The 13497-nt window shown below is 55.8% G+C and overlaps 1 protein-coding gene across 1 annotated transcript; it reads left to right on the forward strand.

The window, feature by feature from the left end:
* Nucleotides 1-338: 338 nt before the first annotated feature.
* LOC126037517 (U3 small nucleolar RNA-interacting protein 2-like) lies at nucleotides 339-1035 on the forward strand. Its single transcript, XM_049797854.1, has 4 exons — nucleotides 339-420; nucleotides 519-598; nucleotides 718-791; nucleotides 889-1035. Exons 1-4 carry the CDS (start codon nucleotides 339-341, stop codon nucleotides 1010-1012), a joined length of 360 nt encoding a protein of 119 aa, XP_049653811.1. The 3' UTR covers nucleotides 1013-1035.
* The last annotated feature ends 12462 nt before the right edge of the window (nucleotides 1036-13497 follow it).

Consider the following 13497-nt stretch of genomic DNA (forward strand, 5'->3'; position numbering starts at 1 on the left):
GTGCAGGTGCCAAGCATCACTAGGAGCCTGCCGGCACTGTGGGGATGCTGATGCCCCGGTGAGCCCTTGTCTCCTAAATAGGATCCCAAAGCATGCTCATAACTGATGGCAGTTGCCCCTTCTCTTCACAGGGGCTCCATCGATTGTATCCAGCTCATCAGTGAGGAGCACATGGTGTCAGGCGCCGATGACGGGTGAGCACAGGGCCGGGGTGGTGCCTGGGGTGCGCAGGCGGTGCCCCCCTCGGCCCCCTCGCCCCTTCCCTCCCTGGCAGGTCCCTAGCCCTGTGGGGGCTAACGAAAAAGAAGCCGCTGGCACTGGCCCGGCAGGCACATGGCATGCAGGATGCCCAGGGCCTGCAGCAGCCATACTGGATCTCAGCAGTGGCCGCCCTGCGCAACAGGGACCTCCTGGCTACAGGTGTGTGGCAGCTGCTTTGGAGTGGGGGTGTGGAGAGGGGGGCGTCCTGCTCCCTTACCTGGGTGGGAGTGCATGGCAGTCTTCTCTCTCTGCCCCAGGCTCCCACAGCGCCAGCGTGAAGCTCTGGAAGTGCGGTGAGGGATTTCGGAAGCTGGAGCCCCTCTGGGACATCCCGTTGGTATGGATGGGGAGGTGGGGGATTGGAGCTGGGCTTGGGGCATCTCTGGGCAGGGGCTCCCCTCCCTGGGCGGCAGGAGGAGGCTGCCAGAGCCCCTCACCCTGCCCTGTCCCCTCCAGGTGGGTTTTGTGAACAGCCTCAAGTTCTCTGCAGCCGGTGACTTCCTGGTGGCTGGCCTTGGACAGGAGCACCGGTACTGTCCCCCCTCCCTGGTGCTGCCCAGGGGCACAGCCCCCCCCTGCTCCTCCAAGGGCTCGGCGGAGGGTAGCCCCCATCTCTCTCATCTGCAGGCTTGGCCGGTGGTGGAGAGTCAAAGAGGCCAAGAACAGCGTCTGCATCGTCCCTCTGAAGCGGAGGGCTGCAGCCCCCAGTCCCGAAGCCCCCGACAGCCCTGAAGCCCCCGACAGCTCCTAGCCCCTGGCCCCAGAGGCGCTGGAGCCAGGTCACCAAACCCCTGTCCCTGGAGCTGCGCCCCGAGTCCTTTGTGCAACCATCTTCCTGGAGCCGGCAGGATGTGAGCAGGGGGTGTCGCATGGCCCCCTGATCCTGCTGGCCCCCCTATCATGATGTGGCTCTGCCCTCTGCGAGGGTCTGCCCCTTTCCCTCAGGTTCAGCCTCACCTGAGCTCTGGAAGAGTCTTATTTAGAAAAAAAACACAAACCAAACTCACTTTATTTACATGAATTACAAAATAAAATAATCACACTTTTGCTCACACTAAAAATCTACTCTTAAAAACTCGGTTGGGCTCAGCACAGCAAGGAGCCACGGCAAGGTCGTTGCTAGCAGAGCCTTGTGCTCTTAACACAGCGTTCCATTTTTATAGCTCTCATTTTTATAGCTTAAACCATGATAGAGACAGAGTCACAGCAGCACAGAATGGATGCTGAAAGAGACCTCTAGAGATCATCCAGCCCACCTCAGCTGCTCGAGCAGGGCCAGCTGCAGCAGGCTGTGAGTCTGCTTCTCGAAGGTTCTATTGGCTGCGTTGCTCCCAGGTTATGGAGCTCGCATGGGAAATGGGCAATGAAGAGGGATGAATTTTTCAGGCACTTTCTGGCCGGTGCAGTGATTTTTTTTTTTTTTTTTTCCTTCTGATTTTTTCTTCTCCCTTCCTGGTCTTGCGGCTGCCCAAGGTGCAGCCAGACAAGCGGAGGAGGGTCCCTGCCTGGCCTGCAGCTCCCTCCCTCGCCATTCTTAGGGTGATTTGGGGTTGTTTTGCTGTGTCAGTGAGGCAAAGCTGGGCTCTTGGGGGCTGAGGTCAGTGGGACCCGAGGAAGGCCATGATGGTCTTGAGGCTTTGAAGGGCTGTGCACCGAGCCCTGTCCCCGCTGGAGGGGATGCTGGTGGTGTTCAAGACGAAGGCCTTGCAGCCCTTGTTGGCGTGTGTGCCCGTGTCCCCCCCGGCCCCCAAGGTCTGTCGTTGTCGCAGGGGCTCTGTGCTGCTTTCTGGGTGGGGCCGTGTCCGTGAGTCCTGCAGGGACCTGTCTGTCCTGGCTTCCCCACCAAAGGGCTGCTTCCCCTGGGGAAGGGGACAGGGGAGTTGTTCCCGTTCCCGTCCCGTCCCCACCATCGCCTGCCCCGCTGGTGGTGACTGGGCCCTGGGGGCGGCTGGGTTCCCCTCGTGGCTTGCTGGCTCGGATTTGGGGCTCAGTGGGGCTTTTGCACCTCTTGGGGGCTGTTTCTTGGTGCCCCCTGTGCTCCCTCCCCCTCCCACATAGGCACCGAGCGGTTCTGGAGAAACAGCTTTTAATTGAAAAGACAAGAGAAAATGTCCCATCCAAGCTCGTCTAACCCCTCCCTAGACCCCCCCGCCCACCCCCCCTGCCATATACCCCACCCCTCCTCTCCCACCCCCCCCACTCCCCCCATCTCCATCCCTCTCACCCCTGTCTAATCTCCCCCCCACACACACACCCTCACGTTGGCTGCCAGAGCCCTGCGCTTGCTGGGTGGCATTGGCAAGGAGCTCTGCGCCTGCCTCTTCCTCCGCTTGCCTGCCGTGGCAGGTGGGGACGGTGGCAGGTCCATCCCCGCATCCTGCCACGGCTCCTGGGGCTCCATCCCGCCGCCGTTGACTATTTTGAGGCTCAGCATGGCGTCGCTGAGCTCGGGGATGCAGTAGTCGGGGGTGAGCATCTCCTCAGGCAGCGAGAGCGAGCTGAAGTCGCAGTCGGGGGTGTCTGCGCCGGTGCCACCAGCGTCCTCGGGCACGGAGCTCCTGCTGGGAGCATCCTGGCTGACCCCCACTCCATCCAGGGAGCAACCGAAGAGCCTTAGGGCCTCTTCCAGGAGCATCTCCTCGGACACTGCAAGGTCGCCTGCAGTGTCCCCAAGGGCTTGGTTGTTGGTGGCAGCGCAGGGGCTGGTGTGGACATCGCCGCCCGGGGGTGCCCCCACAGGGGTGGCCGTGCTGGGGATGTTGATCTGTGCCAGCTGCCCCTCGCTGTGCTGGTAGCCAGGGATGGACACTGGCAGCTCCAGAGGGTCTGGGGCCACCCCACTCCTCTGATTTTTGTAGGGTGTGAGGTATCGTGGTTGGCCCTGGGGGGCCCCGCAGCCCCCGGGACCCCACAGGGCAGCACCCGGCAGAGAAGCGGCGCCTTGGCCAAGCGTGGCGGTGGCCGGTGGAGGCAGGTCGGTGGTTGTCCACTGGATGCGGAAGACCCGGGGGTCGAAGAGGCAGCCACATGGAGCCCTCTGCAGACCTGTGTGGGTGAGGGGGAGCCGTGCTGGGCTGGGGGGACTGTCCAGGGGCACCCGCCGAGCCGGCCCCGATGGCCGACATCCCCCAGCTCTGGGCCAGGGGCGTGGGGAGCTTGTGGCCGGGGCAATCCCCACGGGGTGAGCCGCTGTGCTGGTGAGATGGGGTTGCAAATCGGGGAGGAGACTCGCATCTAGGAGGTGAAAGGGGAGAGGTGGCCCCAAATATTTGGGGAATTCTCTGCAGATGGGCTTTACTGGGCACGCGCCGCCCAGGCGAGGGCAAGGATGCTCGCCGGGGCTTGCTGAACCCCCATGCGAAAAGTGCCGGGGGAACGGGTGTGATGGGGATGGCGAAGGTGCCAGAGCAGACTGGGGTGCCATACCTGCTGGTGGTGCCTGGGGGGCCTGGGCTGCAGGGAAGGGCTGCTCCCGTGCGAGCAGGCGGCACAGGTTGGCCGAGCCTGAGAGAATGAGACAGGAGCGATGGCCGGCGGTCACCTCTGCTCTTGCCCCCCAAGAGCGTCCCTGGGCTGCAGGGGTTGGGGTCAGTCCCTGCCTCGAGGGTAGAAGGTTTTGCAGAGCACGAATGGCTGGAAAAGCTGGGGCGCCGGGGGGCCCCAGGGCCCAGGCAGTGGGAGCTGCGTTGGTGGCCGCGCCATGGTCCCTTCTGGCTGTTGGCTGCCAAGGACTCTTTGGCGTCTCCCCAGAAGGAATGCGGGGGCTCCCTGTGTTCCGCCCCACCCCCAAGAGCCTCCCCAGCTCCTCCTGGGGAGGGAAAGGGTTAAGGGAGGCTGGGGTGCCCCCCGGGGCCTACAGGCGGCTCTCGGGGTCTGCGGGTGCAAATGCTCTTGGCTTTCAACAGTATTTTTCCGGTGGGGGAAGAAGAACAAGTTGATTCAGCCGAGCCAAGCGGGGACCAAGCTGCAGCCGCAGCCTCCTTGCGCCAGATGGCAAATGCGTTTGTGACCGTTACCCGCGCTTCTGTTCGCTGCATTGACCGGAGCGAGGCAGAAATAGGAAAAAGGACATCGAGGGCGCGAAGGAAGGTCACGCGGTGTCGCTCGGTGGTCGGTGGCACGCTTTCCCCCAGCCCTCGCTCCAGTAGTGCTGTCGGGTCTTTCAGTCTCCTGCTGGGAAAAGCAGCAGCTCTGGATCCCCCTGGGAGGGGGCGGCGCTTTCCCTGGGTGCGTGACACCCCGGAGGAGACGGTACCCGCCGCCGCGTGCTCCCAGAAAAGGACTGGATTCTGCCCAACGTCCGGTGTCGGGGCGCTGGGGCTGTTTGCGCTCTACGGGACCCCAGGGATGGGGTTAGTACATCCCCTCCTCGTGCTTGGAGGATTCGGCGCTAGCAAGGACACCCCAAGGGTACCAAGGACACAGGCCTCTCGCTCCCGCTGTGTGAACAGTGTGTGGCCTGGGGGAGTCGGGACAACTGCCATGAACCGGAGGCCAAAGATCTCTCCTGGTCTGTATCCTGGTAATCAAAGAGATTGCGCTCTGTTCGTGAGGCACCTCTGGCTGCAAGATTGTGCAAGGCCATGCGCTGCGTAACTTGTGGCAGGGACCGATGCTGGGGGCGTGAAGGCAAGCGCGCTTCTAAAAGCATAAAACTCCGTTTCATTTCAGAGCGCAGCTGAGCCACCCCGCTCCTCAAGACTCTGCCATCTGCACCGACCGCTGTGGCTGGGACCGGGCAGTGCTGCACATCCCAAAGGCCACCAAGTCACACCCGTGTCCCTGCTGCTTTGCCGGGAGCTTCTGCGATGCGAGCGATGTTCTGGGGGCTGATCTCTTGGAGTGCAGCTACTCCGTCCCTGACCGGCAGCTGGCCAGGAGGGTTGTGTCCCAGGTGGAATTCCACCCCTCTGACGAGAACCTGGCCAAGGATGCTTTCCTCCTGAAACATGTCCAGAAGAACAAGATGGGCTTCGTCAGCATCAAACCGCTGACGTCCTTGAAGAAGGTAGGCAGCGCGTTGCGTTGGCCAGCCGAGGTGGGAAGTGGCCTCCACGTGGAGGATGCCTGGGTGTCTGGGTGTGCTCTGGCTGTCTGCGGTGAGGTGTACGGGGAGGTCCAGGCTCTGCTCAGGCCGCCTGTGTCCCGGCAAAGCGCTGGTGGTGCAGAGCTGGGTCCTGCTCTCTGCCTTCAACGTGCTGCAGCAGTTCTCCACCCAGGGAGGGTGGCTGGGGAAGCGGTGAGCAGTCCTCAAACCCCAAGCCCAGGGCTGGGTTCGCCTCTTCTGCCCGTGGTTCCCCTAGGCTGCTCTGGGAGAGATCATGCCTTAACTAAAAAACTGCAGGGAAGCTCTGGTGGTGTGATGTCCAGGGAAGCTGTGTCTTCTTGCCATGGTCCGGGAGCACAGGCGACCTTCTCCCACAAATCCTGAATGGGGGATATTGCCTTGCCATGACCTCAGGTTGATGGGGTTGCAGCCTGCCTGGATGATGGGTTTAGGGTGGCCCCTGCCTGGGGAGACTCACAGTGACGCAGTGGCCCCCTCTGTCCCTCAGGTGAAATACCTGACGCATGACTGGTGGCTGACGCTTTACACCCTGCAGTTCTCGGAGCTGCTGGAGATGAATGAGGAGGGCACCAAAGTGAGGCGGTGGGTGATAGCATATGTCCATACAGAATGTATGGTATGTCTAAATATTTGTTGGTTTTAATATTTTGTACCAGCCGTGGAAACTGGTTTGCTGCTAGGTGACTGTAAAAGGGAGATTTGGTAAATAATTATTAGAAATCTTATACTAACACTATGATTGAAAAAATAGACAGAAGTGTAGCCAAGTAATTAACTAGTAGAGTTAGTAACCCACTCCTAAGTTTTACAGTTCTTTGCTCTTATGACTGGATGTTCCTGTACATTAGCTAAGATTAATATTGAAACTGACCATATATGACTGAAACCATGTTAATCTCCAAGATCAAAGAACAAGGATGACGAACAAGACTTGAAGGTCAGCCAACAGAATTTGAAATGGATCGGTGGGCGCAAAAGCAGCCCTTCGACTCAAATGAAGAACCGTTGCGTGCGATCAGATGTAGGCAGTCCTATGATACTCAGTTACAGTAATTTTTATGTCTATGTATACTAATCTGATTAATATGTAATTAGTTACGCCATAGAACCTGTTTGTGCTGAAGCTGTGGCACGCATGCTAGGTGGAACTATCCCCCGTGCATCCAGCGCTGCAATAAAGAATGTCTACTTTCTAAAACTCCAAAATGAGTCTTCGAGAGTTTCTTCGACCGGCTTTTCGGTATCATGGGTCCCCATCCCCGAGTCCCTGCTGAGCGTCCCCCCCAGCAGACTGCTGCTGGCCTGAGAGCTGCTGCCCCTGGAGCAGGACGTGCTGCACAAGGACCCCTCGGCCCCCTCCTGGCCCGGCAGCAACTTCAAGCCCAGCAATTTCAGCAATGCCTTCACTGGATTGCTCCTCGCCAGCAAAGTCTTCCCTCCGCTCGGGACAGGCTTGGGCACAGGCAGCTGCTACGGCCTCTGCCCCAGCACTGAGAGCACTCGTGGCTGCGGCTGGGGGAGTGGGGTGGGTGCCTGGGCACCCTGGCCCAGCAGCCCCTCGCCAGATGCCAAACCTCTTGCCGGCAGTCCTCCGGCAGTGGCGTGGGTGCCTGAGCCCCTCGGCCTGCGGGATGCGGTGCTTTGCCTGCCCCACTGTTGTCCCAAAAGTGGGGTCGTTTACCCAGGGTGCAAAATGCCAATATAAACACAGCAGAGCAGAGGTATTTTATTCCAGTTCATGTTTACGAAAAGATGGGGGCGAGGTGGTAATCCGCAACGCTAGCACCCCTCATGCCTAAACGGGCAAGCAATCTATACAGTTCAGTTATACATATTCAATTTCCAAAGTTCTTCCCAAAACTAGTGCTGGGAGTCGCTTATCTCGCACAGTTTCTATCAGGTTGAAGTTCCCCTGCTTGGAATTAAAGGTCCAGTGTTCTTTTCTTCTACAGCGCATGCTCAAGGAGAGTGGGGGGTAAGCCTTTTTGGTGTGGAATTGAGTTGGTGGTCATGATCTCCCCCTGCCACCTTTCTTTACTTTTCCTCCAGTTTTCGAAGATGTTTCTGACTTCATGCCTATTAGCAATTATTCAACTTTTTGGCGCATCCTGGGGTAGGATGTTCCCTTCTTCTCAGTCTTTTAGTTCTTCTTCAGGGGCACAGTTGTTAGCAAGGCATGCGTTGATCATACAAAGGGGATCTTGTTTCACAAGAGCTTTGTGGCCTTTTTCGTGTGGCTTAAGTACATAATTTCTTAAGTACATCATTTCCCCCGGTGGTGGGTTGACCCTGGCTGGATGCCAGGTGCCCACCAAAGCCGTTCTATCACTCCCCCTCCTCAGCTGGACAGGGGAGAGAAAATATAACAAAGAGCTTGTGGGTCGAGATAAGGACAGGAGAGATCACTCACCAATTACCGTCACAGGCAAAAGAGACTCCGCTTGGGGAAAATTAACTCAATTTATTACAAATCAACCAGAGCAGGGTAATGAGAAATACAACCAAATCTCAGAGCACCTTCCCTCCACCCCTCCCTTCTTCCTGGGCACAAATTCACTCCCGGATTCCCTACCACCCCCCAGTGGCACAGGGGGACGGGGAATGGGGTTTACGGTCAGTTCATCACACGTTATTGTGATACTTGCCAAACCAACCAAGAAAGGTACAACTGGAGCGCAGGGAGCAAATGCTTTTCTTTCACCTTAGGCCAACGGCTCGGACGCTCTCTATGCTGCCCTGCCACAGAGGGCATCCCTCTTGTATCAGTAAGAGACGTAGGAGCGAATTAAAGCCAGGACCCCAAACCAGACCAAAAACCCGGTCGTGATCAAGAAGAAAGTGGAGAATGCATCAACTATAACAGAAAATTATTTTGGACATTCCCAGTTTACATTTGAAAAAAAGAGAAAAAAAAAAAGAGGAGGAATTGGGTATTAAATGAAGAGCACTGAATGATAAAGCAGTAGCAGTCCCTCTACCACTACAAACCCCCACCCCCACACGCACGTACGCACACAGACTGAACACCACCAAACTCCCCTTGACTGTGACGTTCCCCTCAGCTTGCTGGTCTAGAGATACTGAATGCCTGAAGCACACCAAGGATAACTGAAAACATCTGCATGGCTTTAATGGGAATCCTCCAACTGAAACAAAGCGCTTTCTCCCTCTATCTGCGTTGGCACATCCCCGAGTCACGCTCTCACTCCTCTCCTTCAAAGTCAAGATTCCTAAACGTGAAAAGCGGGAGTGGGGAAAGGCAAAGGGAAGAGAAAAAGAGGGAGAGCATCATCAGTGGAAGACCTGCCAGCTGCTGCTGATGTTGCCCTGTTTGGGGGACCACCCCAGCAGAGAGGAGCTGGTTTGCATGCCACGGTCCTCCCTGCCTGTTCCCAGGGACAGGCCGTTTGCTCAGCTTTGCCGGCCAAAGCGTGGGAAAAGCGTAGGCGTGCGCCGTCGCTTGCAGAGGAGCACGGTCACATGCAATCCTTTACCTTTTTCCTCCCTGGATTCAAAGGGTTTCTGTCTTCAAAGTGAGAGACTTCCATACGGTCGTTTGTGACATTTCATCCAGGATAATAATCTCAGAAGGATCAGTCCTGCAATAAATATGTTGCATAGCAAACCGTGATTATGGGAACTGATGCCACCAAGGGCATTAGCATCAGCAAGAGGAACAGCGGAGCCCCGAGAATCAAAGCTCCGCGTAAGTGTGGGGGATTTTGCTGGATGAGGAGTTTTGGGAGGCAAGCCGGGGAGCTGCAGAGCAACAGCTCTGTGCAAAGGCTCTTGCTGGGGCTTAGCCCCGATCCGGGTTCCTAAGCCACTGCTGGTACAGATCACACCTGCAACTCCTCATGTGTTAAGTATGAGGATCTCCAGCTACCGTAAAGGCACTGATGAGGCAAGGTTTGGGGGTCAAACGCGAGTGCTGCAGCCACTCTGCTTGGGGTCAGAGCCCTGCAATCACTTCCTGCAGCCCTGCCCCCGAATTTGATTTTCCCACCAAGCTGCCTGCTGGTTTCTGTGGGATGCCCCACAAAGAGGCAAGTGGAGAAAACTCTGCCAAACACCTTCAAGCTAATCTTGCCGGGGGTCCTGGCGCTTGGTGGGGCTTTACCTGTCACTGCTTTGCTTTGGGATATCCACGTCACTGGTCTTCCCCACGTTCAGCTGAACTGAACTTGAAGCAGCAGCAGCTTCCATGGCCCTCCTGGACTCCTGATGTAAAAAAGGGACAAATCACGTTCTCTGTCTTTGATCCAAGTGGAGATAAGCTGAATGCCCAGCACAAACAGCAGTCTGTCCTCCGCTTCTGCCCCTTGGCAGCTATAGGTATTAGTGCAGCAGGGGAGAAACCGTTCACTCCAAAGATTTCGGGGCAGGGGGATTGTGTGTTCAAAACACGATTATGAACAAGTCTTGCCAGCAGCAGCAGCAGCAGCATCTAATAATAATCATCATAATGATAATGACCTTTGTGAAAAACGACTCGTTTTAAAAATTACACCTGTATTCAAGCGTTCAGCTCACTGCTACTTGAGGAAACAAAGGTTACAAAAGTTACAGGCTATTGGGATCTATTTCGATTGAGTGCTGATCTTCCCCCAACGTTTCCAGACAAGCTGTAAGAGAAACAGGCAATCTCACAGCCACACGGAGATGTCCAGCCCCGAGGACACAGCAAGCCTTACCTCTTCTTCTTCTCCGGCTTCATTTCTGGCATCGTCCAACTTCTTCTTCCTTTCTGGCATAAGGTCATCCAGAAAGCTGAGCTCTCGCTTTGAGAAGCAGAAATCCATCGCTTTCCGGACAAAGACGAGAGCCAAAACCTTCACGAATAAGAGGGAAGATGCAGTGAGCTCAGAGACGATGCCACCTCTCACTCCAACACTGCAAACATCCCGCTGCCGAGCGGTGGCAGCTCTTACCATCATGGGAAAGATGATGGCGGCACGGGACACCTTGATGGTCCAGAGCAGGACGAGGCAGGTCAGCTGGATCGCCGTGAAGAAATGCACCTTTCGCAAGGGCACGTGCCGCAGGTAGATGAAATCCGGCTGGTGTTTCGCCGGCATCCAAAACAGCTTCAAGCGATCAAAGAACTGCAAAATAAAAGGGAAAGGTTGCCACCTTGGGGCTGCGGCAAGTTTCTGGCCCTCTCGAGACGTGGAGGCACTTTGCAGCAGCTCGCTTGCCGTCAGAAATCCTGGATCCCACCGCATTCCTCCTGGGAGCAGCACCCAGTTTCCCTTCGCTCCATCTAGAAACCAGCATGCCCCTGAGAGCTGCCCACCAAATGGCAACTATTCCATGCCATTCCATTATTAGCATTTCTCGGCCCACTGAATCCCCCCAGCGAGGATTTCCACCAGTGGTAGAAACTGCCTTCCCTTTGCACTGAATTCCCCCGCTTTCACGTAACCAAACACTGACCTGCCCTAAACCCTGCAACAGAGAGCGCTGAACTTGCCTGGTCCTCCCAGCCCTATATACCTCCTGTGCCTCCAGCAATCTTTTTCTTACACAAAAGAGTTTCATTGCTTGCTCTGTGAGAAGATTTTCCCATGCCACTGCTTTTTTCCCTGCTGCTACGGAGAGAAAATACCAGGGAGCCGACATGCTGCACGCTGTAAAAGAGTCCGTACCTGAATTCCTCTGAGCGACGACACACCCATGTAGAGAAAGACGCCATAAAGCACAGGCATTGGTATAAACTGGGGGGGGGGGGGGAAGAGAAAAAAAAGAAAGAATGCAATCGTTTCTTTTTCTGTATTGCATTTTCAGTATTACCACCCTCTTCCACAGGCACTGCCTAAAATTGCTTGAAGCTTTCCAGCTTCCATTCAGGCTTAGAGATGGGTCAGATTTTAACCATTGTTTTGCCATTTTGTGCGCACGAGTGAGCTAAGGCTCTGCTTTAGGCTGAACGTGGGAGCTACCTCTCCTCAGAATAATCCTTTTTTCCAGAAAGGTTGGAGGAAAATAGGCGATTTCACCCGTGCTACCCTATGCTGCATTCTCTGGCTGTAGAAGAAACACTTCTGCCTATTCTTGGGGCAACAGGCAAAGGCCACAGGCCTCCTTTTAGCCTAGAGACGAGATTACTTTGTGGGAGGAACGTGCAAGGAAGCCCACGGAGATGACCTCAGTGTGTTTAGCTCCTGGGAACGGCTGCTCCGGGGCATTTGGGGAGCAAACTGCAGCCACTAAAGGGCTGCCTGTTTGAAAGACAGCAGATGTGCTGGTCTGAATATGCTCAACTGTAACCCATAAACATGGGCGGGCCTGAAAGACACCCAAAAATTCAAGCAGTTGCGTTGCTTGCTCTTCTCAAGCACACCAAACGGGGGCCTGAAGGGCTGCAAAGCCTAACTGAGGCTGGTTCCCACCGTGGGTCAAGCCCCAAGGGTTGGGATCACCTCCTCCTCCTCCGCTCCACAACTAACTACTCAGGCCTGCAGAGAGGGGACTGTTTGTCTGTAACCTCCAACAAGCTCGCGGTTGTTGGGTGGTTTGCATTTTCCTCTCACCTTTAACACAGAAGTGAAGAAGACGGAGCAGCCCATGAGCACAAAGATCAGCAAGCCAGTGACTCTCTGCTCTCGTATCCCCAGAAACTTGGGTTGTTCTCCTGGAGCTGAGCAGTCAGACTCTACTTTGAGGCTATTCACGTGGGTGATGGACAGGACGGTCGCAGCCACAAATCAGGGCAGCCCCATCACAGAGCACACCCTGAGCATCTCTGCCACCACAAAAAGGTCCAGGTGGTACCCGCATCCTTTCTGCAGGCAGGAAAACAAGAAACAGAGCATCCCATAGCACAAGAGCAAGGATAACGTCGCAAGTCAGACTCAAACCCTGCTCGAGCACATGTCAGCTGCTTCAGAATTCAAAACTAGAAATGGAAACAAGTAAGGGTGTATGCGGGCTTTGCACAAGCACCTGGCATGAAAATCTGGCAGGAGTTCAGACACAATGGATATGCAGAGCTTGTGCGATAAATACTTCTCCAAAAAACAACAACCCACAACCCAAAAGCACCAAACCATTTTTTCCACTCACAAAGAAAATTCTACCACTTGCAAGGAAGGTGTGACTCTGAGTTATCCCTGGCAGCGCATCAAAACAATTCATTCCCCACACCTGCTGCTGCTGCCATTTTAAAACAAAAATGCAATTCTCTATTGCTCCAAGATTAATTAGCTCCTCCAAAAGGTTGCTCATCTGAACTGCCCTGTCACTTGCTCCCTGCATCATCGTTAATCCAGGAGAGCATCCTGCCACGTAGCCTGACCTTGTCCCAAACCAATGCCTTCAGAAAGCATCGGGAATAAGAGCTTCTCCCCAGACCTGCAGCCCAGAAGGGGCTGGAGTCATCTCTCGCAGGCCCTTACCTTCAGCTTGTGCTCCTTCCTGTTCACAATAACGGCACTGATCTGCTGGTCCATGAATATCAAGATGGTGCAGAGCAGAGCTGGGACGAGCGCAGCCAACACCGTCCGCCAAGGGTTGGGTCCTATGGGGTTGATGAACCACCCGCGGTCGTCTCTGGTAGGCTGCAACAAAGCCCACACATCAGCATCGTCTCCCAGCCCAGGCACTCCACTGGCTTTCATTTTCCCCTCCCTCCCTGTGTCAGAGCACCTCCCAGCCCTGGCTTCATGTCCCCCTCTCCCGGGGGCTTCAGCAGTGCCAGTCTCCTCTTTGCAAGCACCTCTAGATACTTCCCCTGTAGGTATCTAGTTTTGGAGCCATCTTCTCGTTTCCAGGAGGAAGCAAGGCACTTGGAGGTGGAAGAGGAGATGGTCACACCACCAGCATCTCCTCCAGACTCAGCCCTGCCCTGCCCCGGCATCACCTTGTGGCACCCCCACGTGCCAAAACACCCCGTTACCTTGAACGCATGGGGGACCTGGAGCTTCAGCGATGGGATCCCAACCACAAAGTCAAGGAGCACCATGATGACGATGGTGAGGAAAACAGCAAAGTCGCTCACTGTGGACCGCACCTGGAGCGAGAAACCAGAGGTGAGAGGGGCATGGCAAACAGGGCCGTAACGTGAGATGCAAGAGTTGCAGACATGCACAACATTAAGGCCGCTTAACCAAATCCCACCACCCCTCTGAGCACATGCAGCCTGATCCCTTGCTTAGATACTGCTGCTG

This window comes from Accipiter gentilis, unplaced genomic scaffold (genome assembly GCF_929443795.1).
Source record: "Accipiter gentilis unplaced genomic scaffold, bAccGen1.1, whole genome shotgun sequence".
NCBI lineage: Eukaryota > Metazoa > Chordata > Aves > Accipitriformes > Accipitridae > Astur > Astur gentilis.

Coding starts and splice junctions, on each gene's coding strand:
- LOC126037517 (XM_049797854.1), top strand. CDS start 339: ATGCAGGATGCCCAGGGCCTGCAGCAGCCATACTGGATCTCAGCAGTG. Junction 599..717: donor CCCTCTGGGACATCCCGTTG/GTATGGATGGGG, acceptor TGTCCCCTCCAG/GTGGGTTTTGTGAACAGCCT. Junction 792..888: donor GGCCTTGGACAGGAGCACCG/GTACTGTCCCCC, acceptor TCTCATCTGCAG/GCTTGGCCGGTGGTGGAGAG.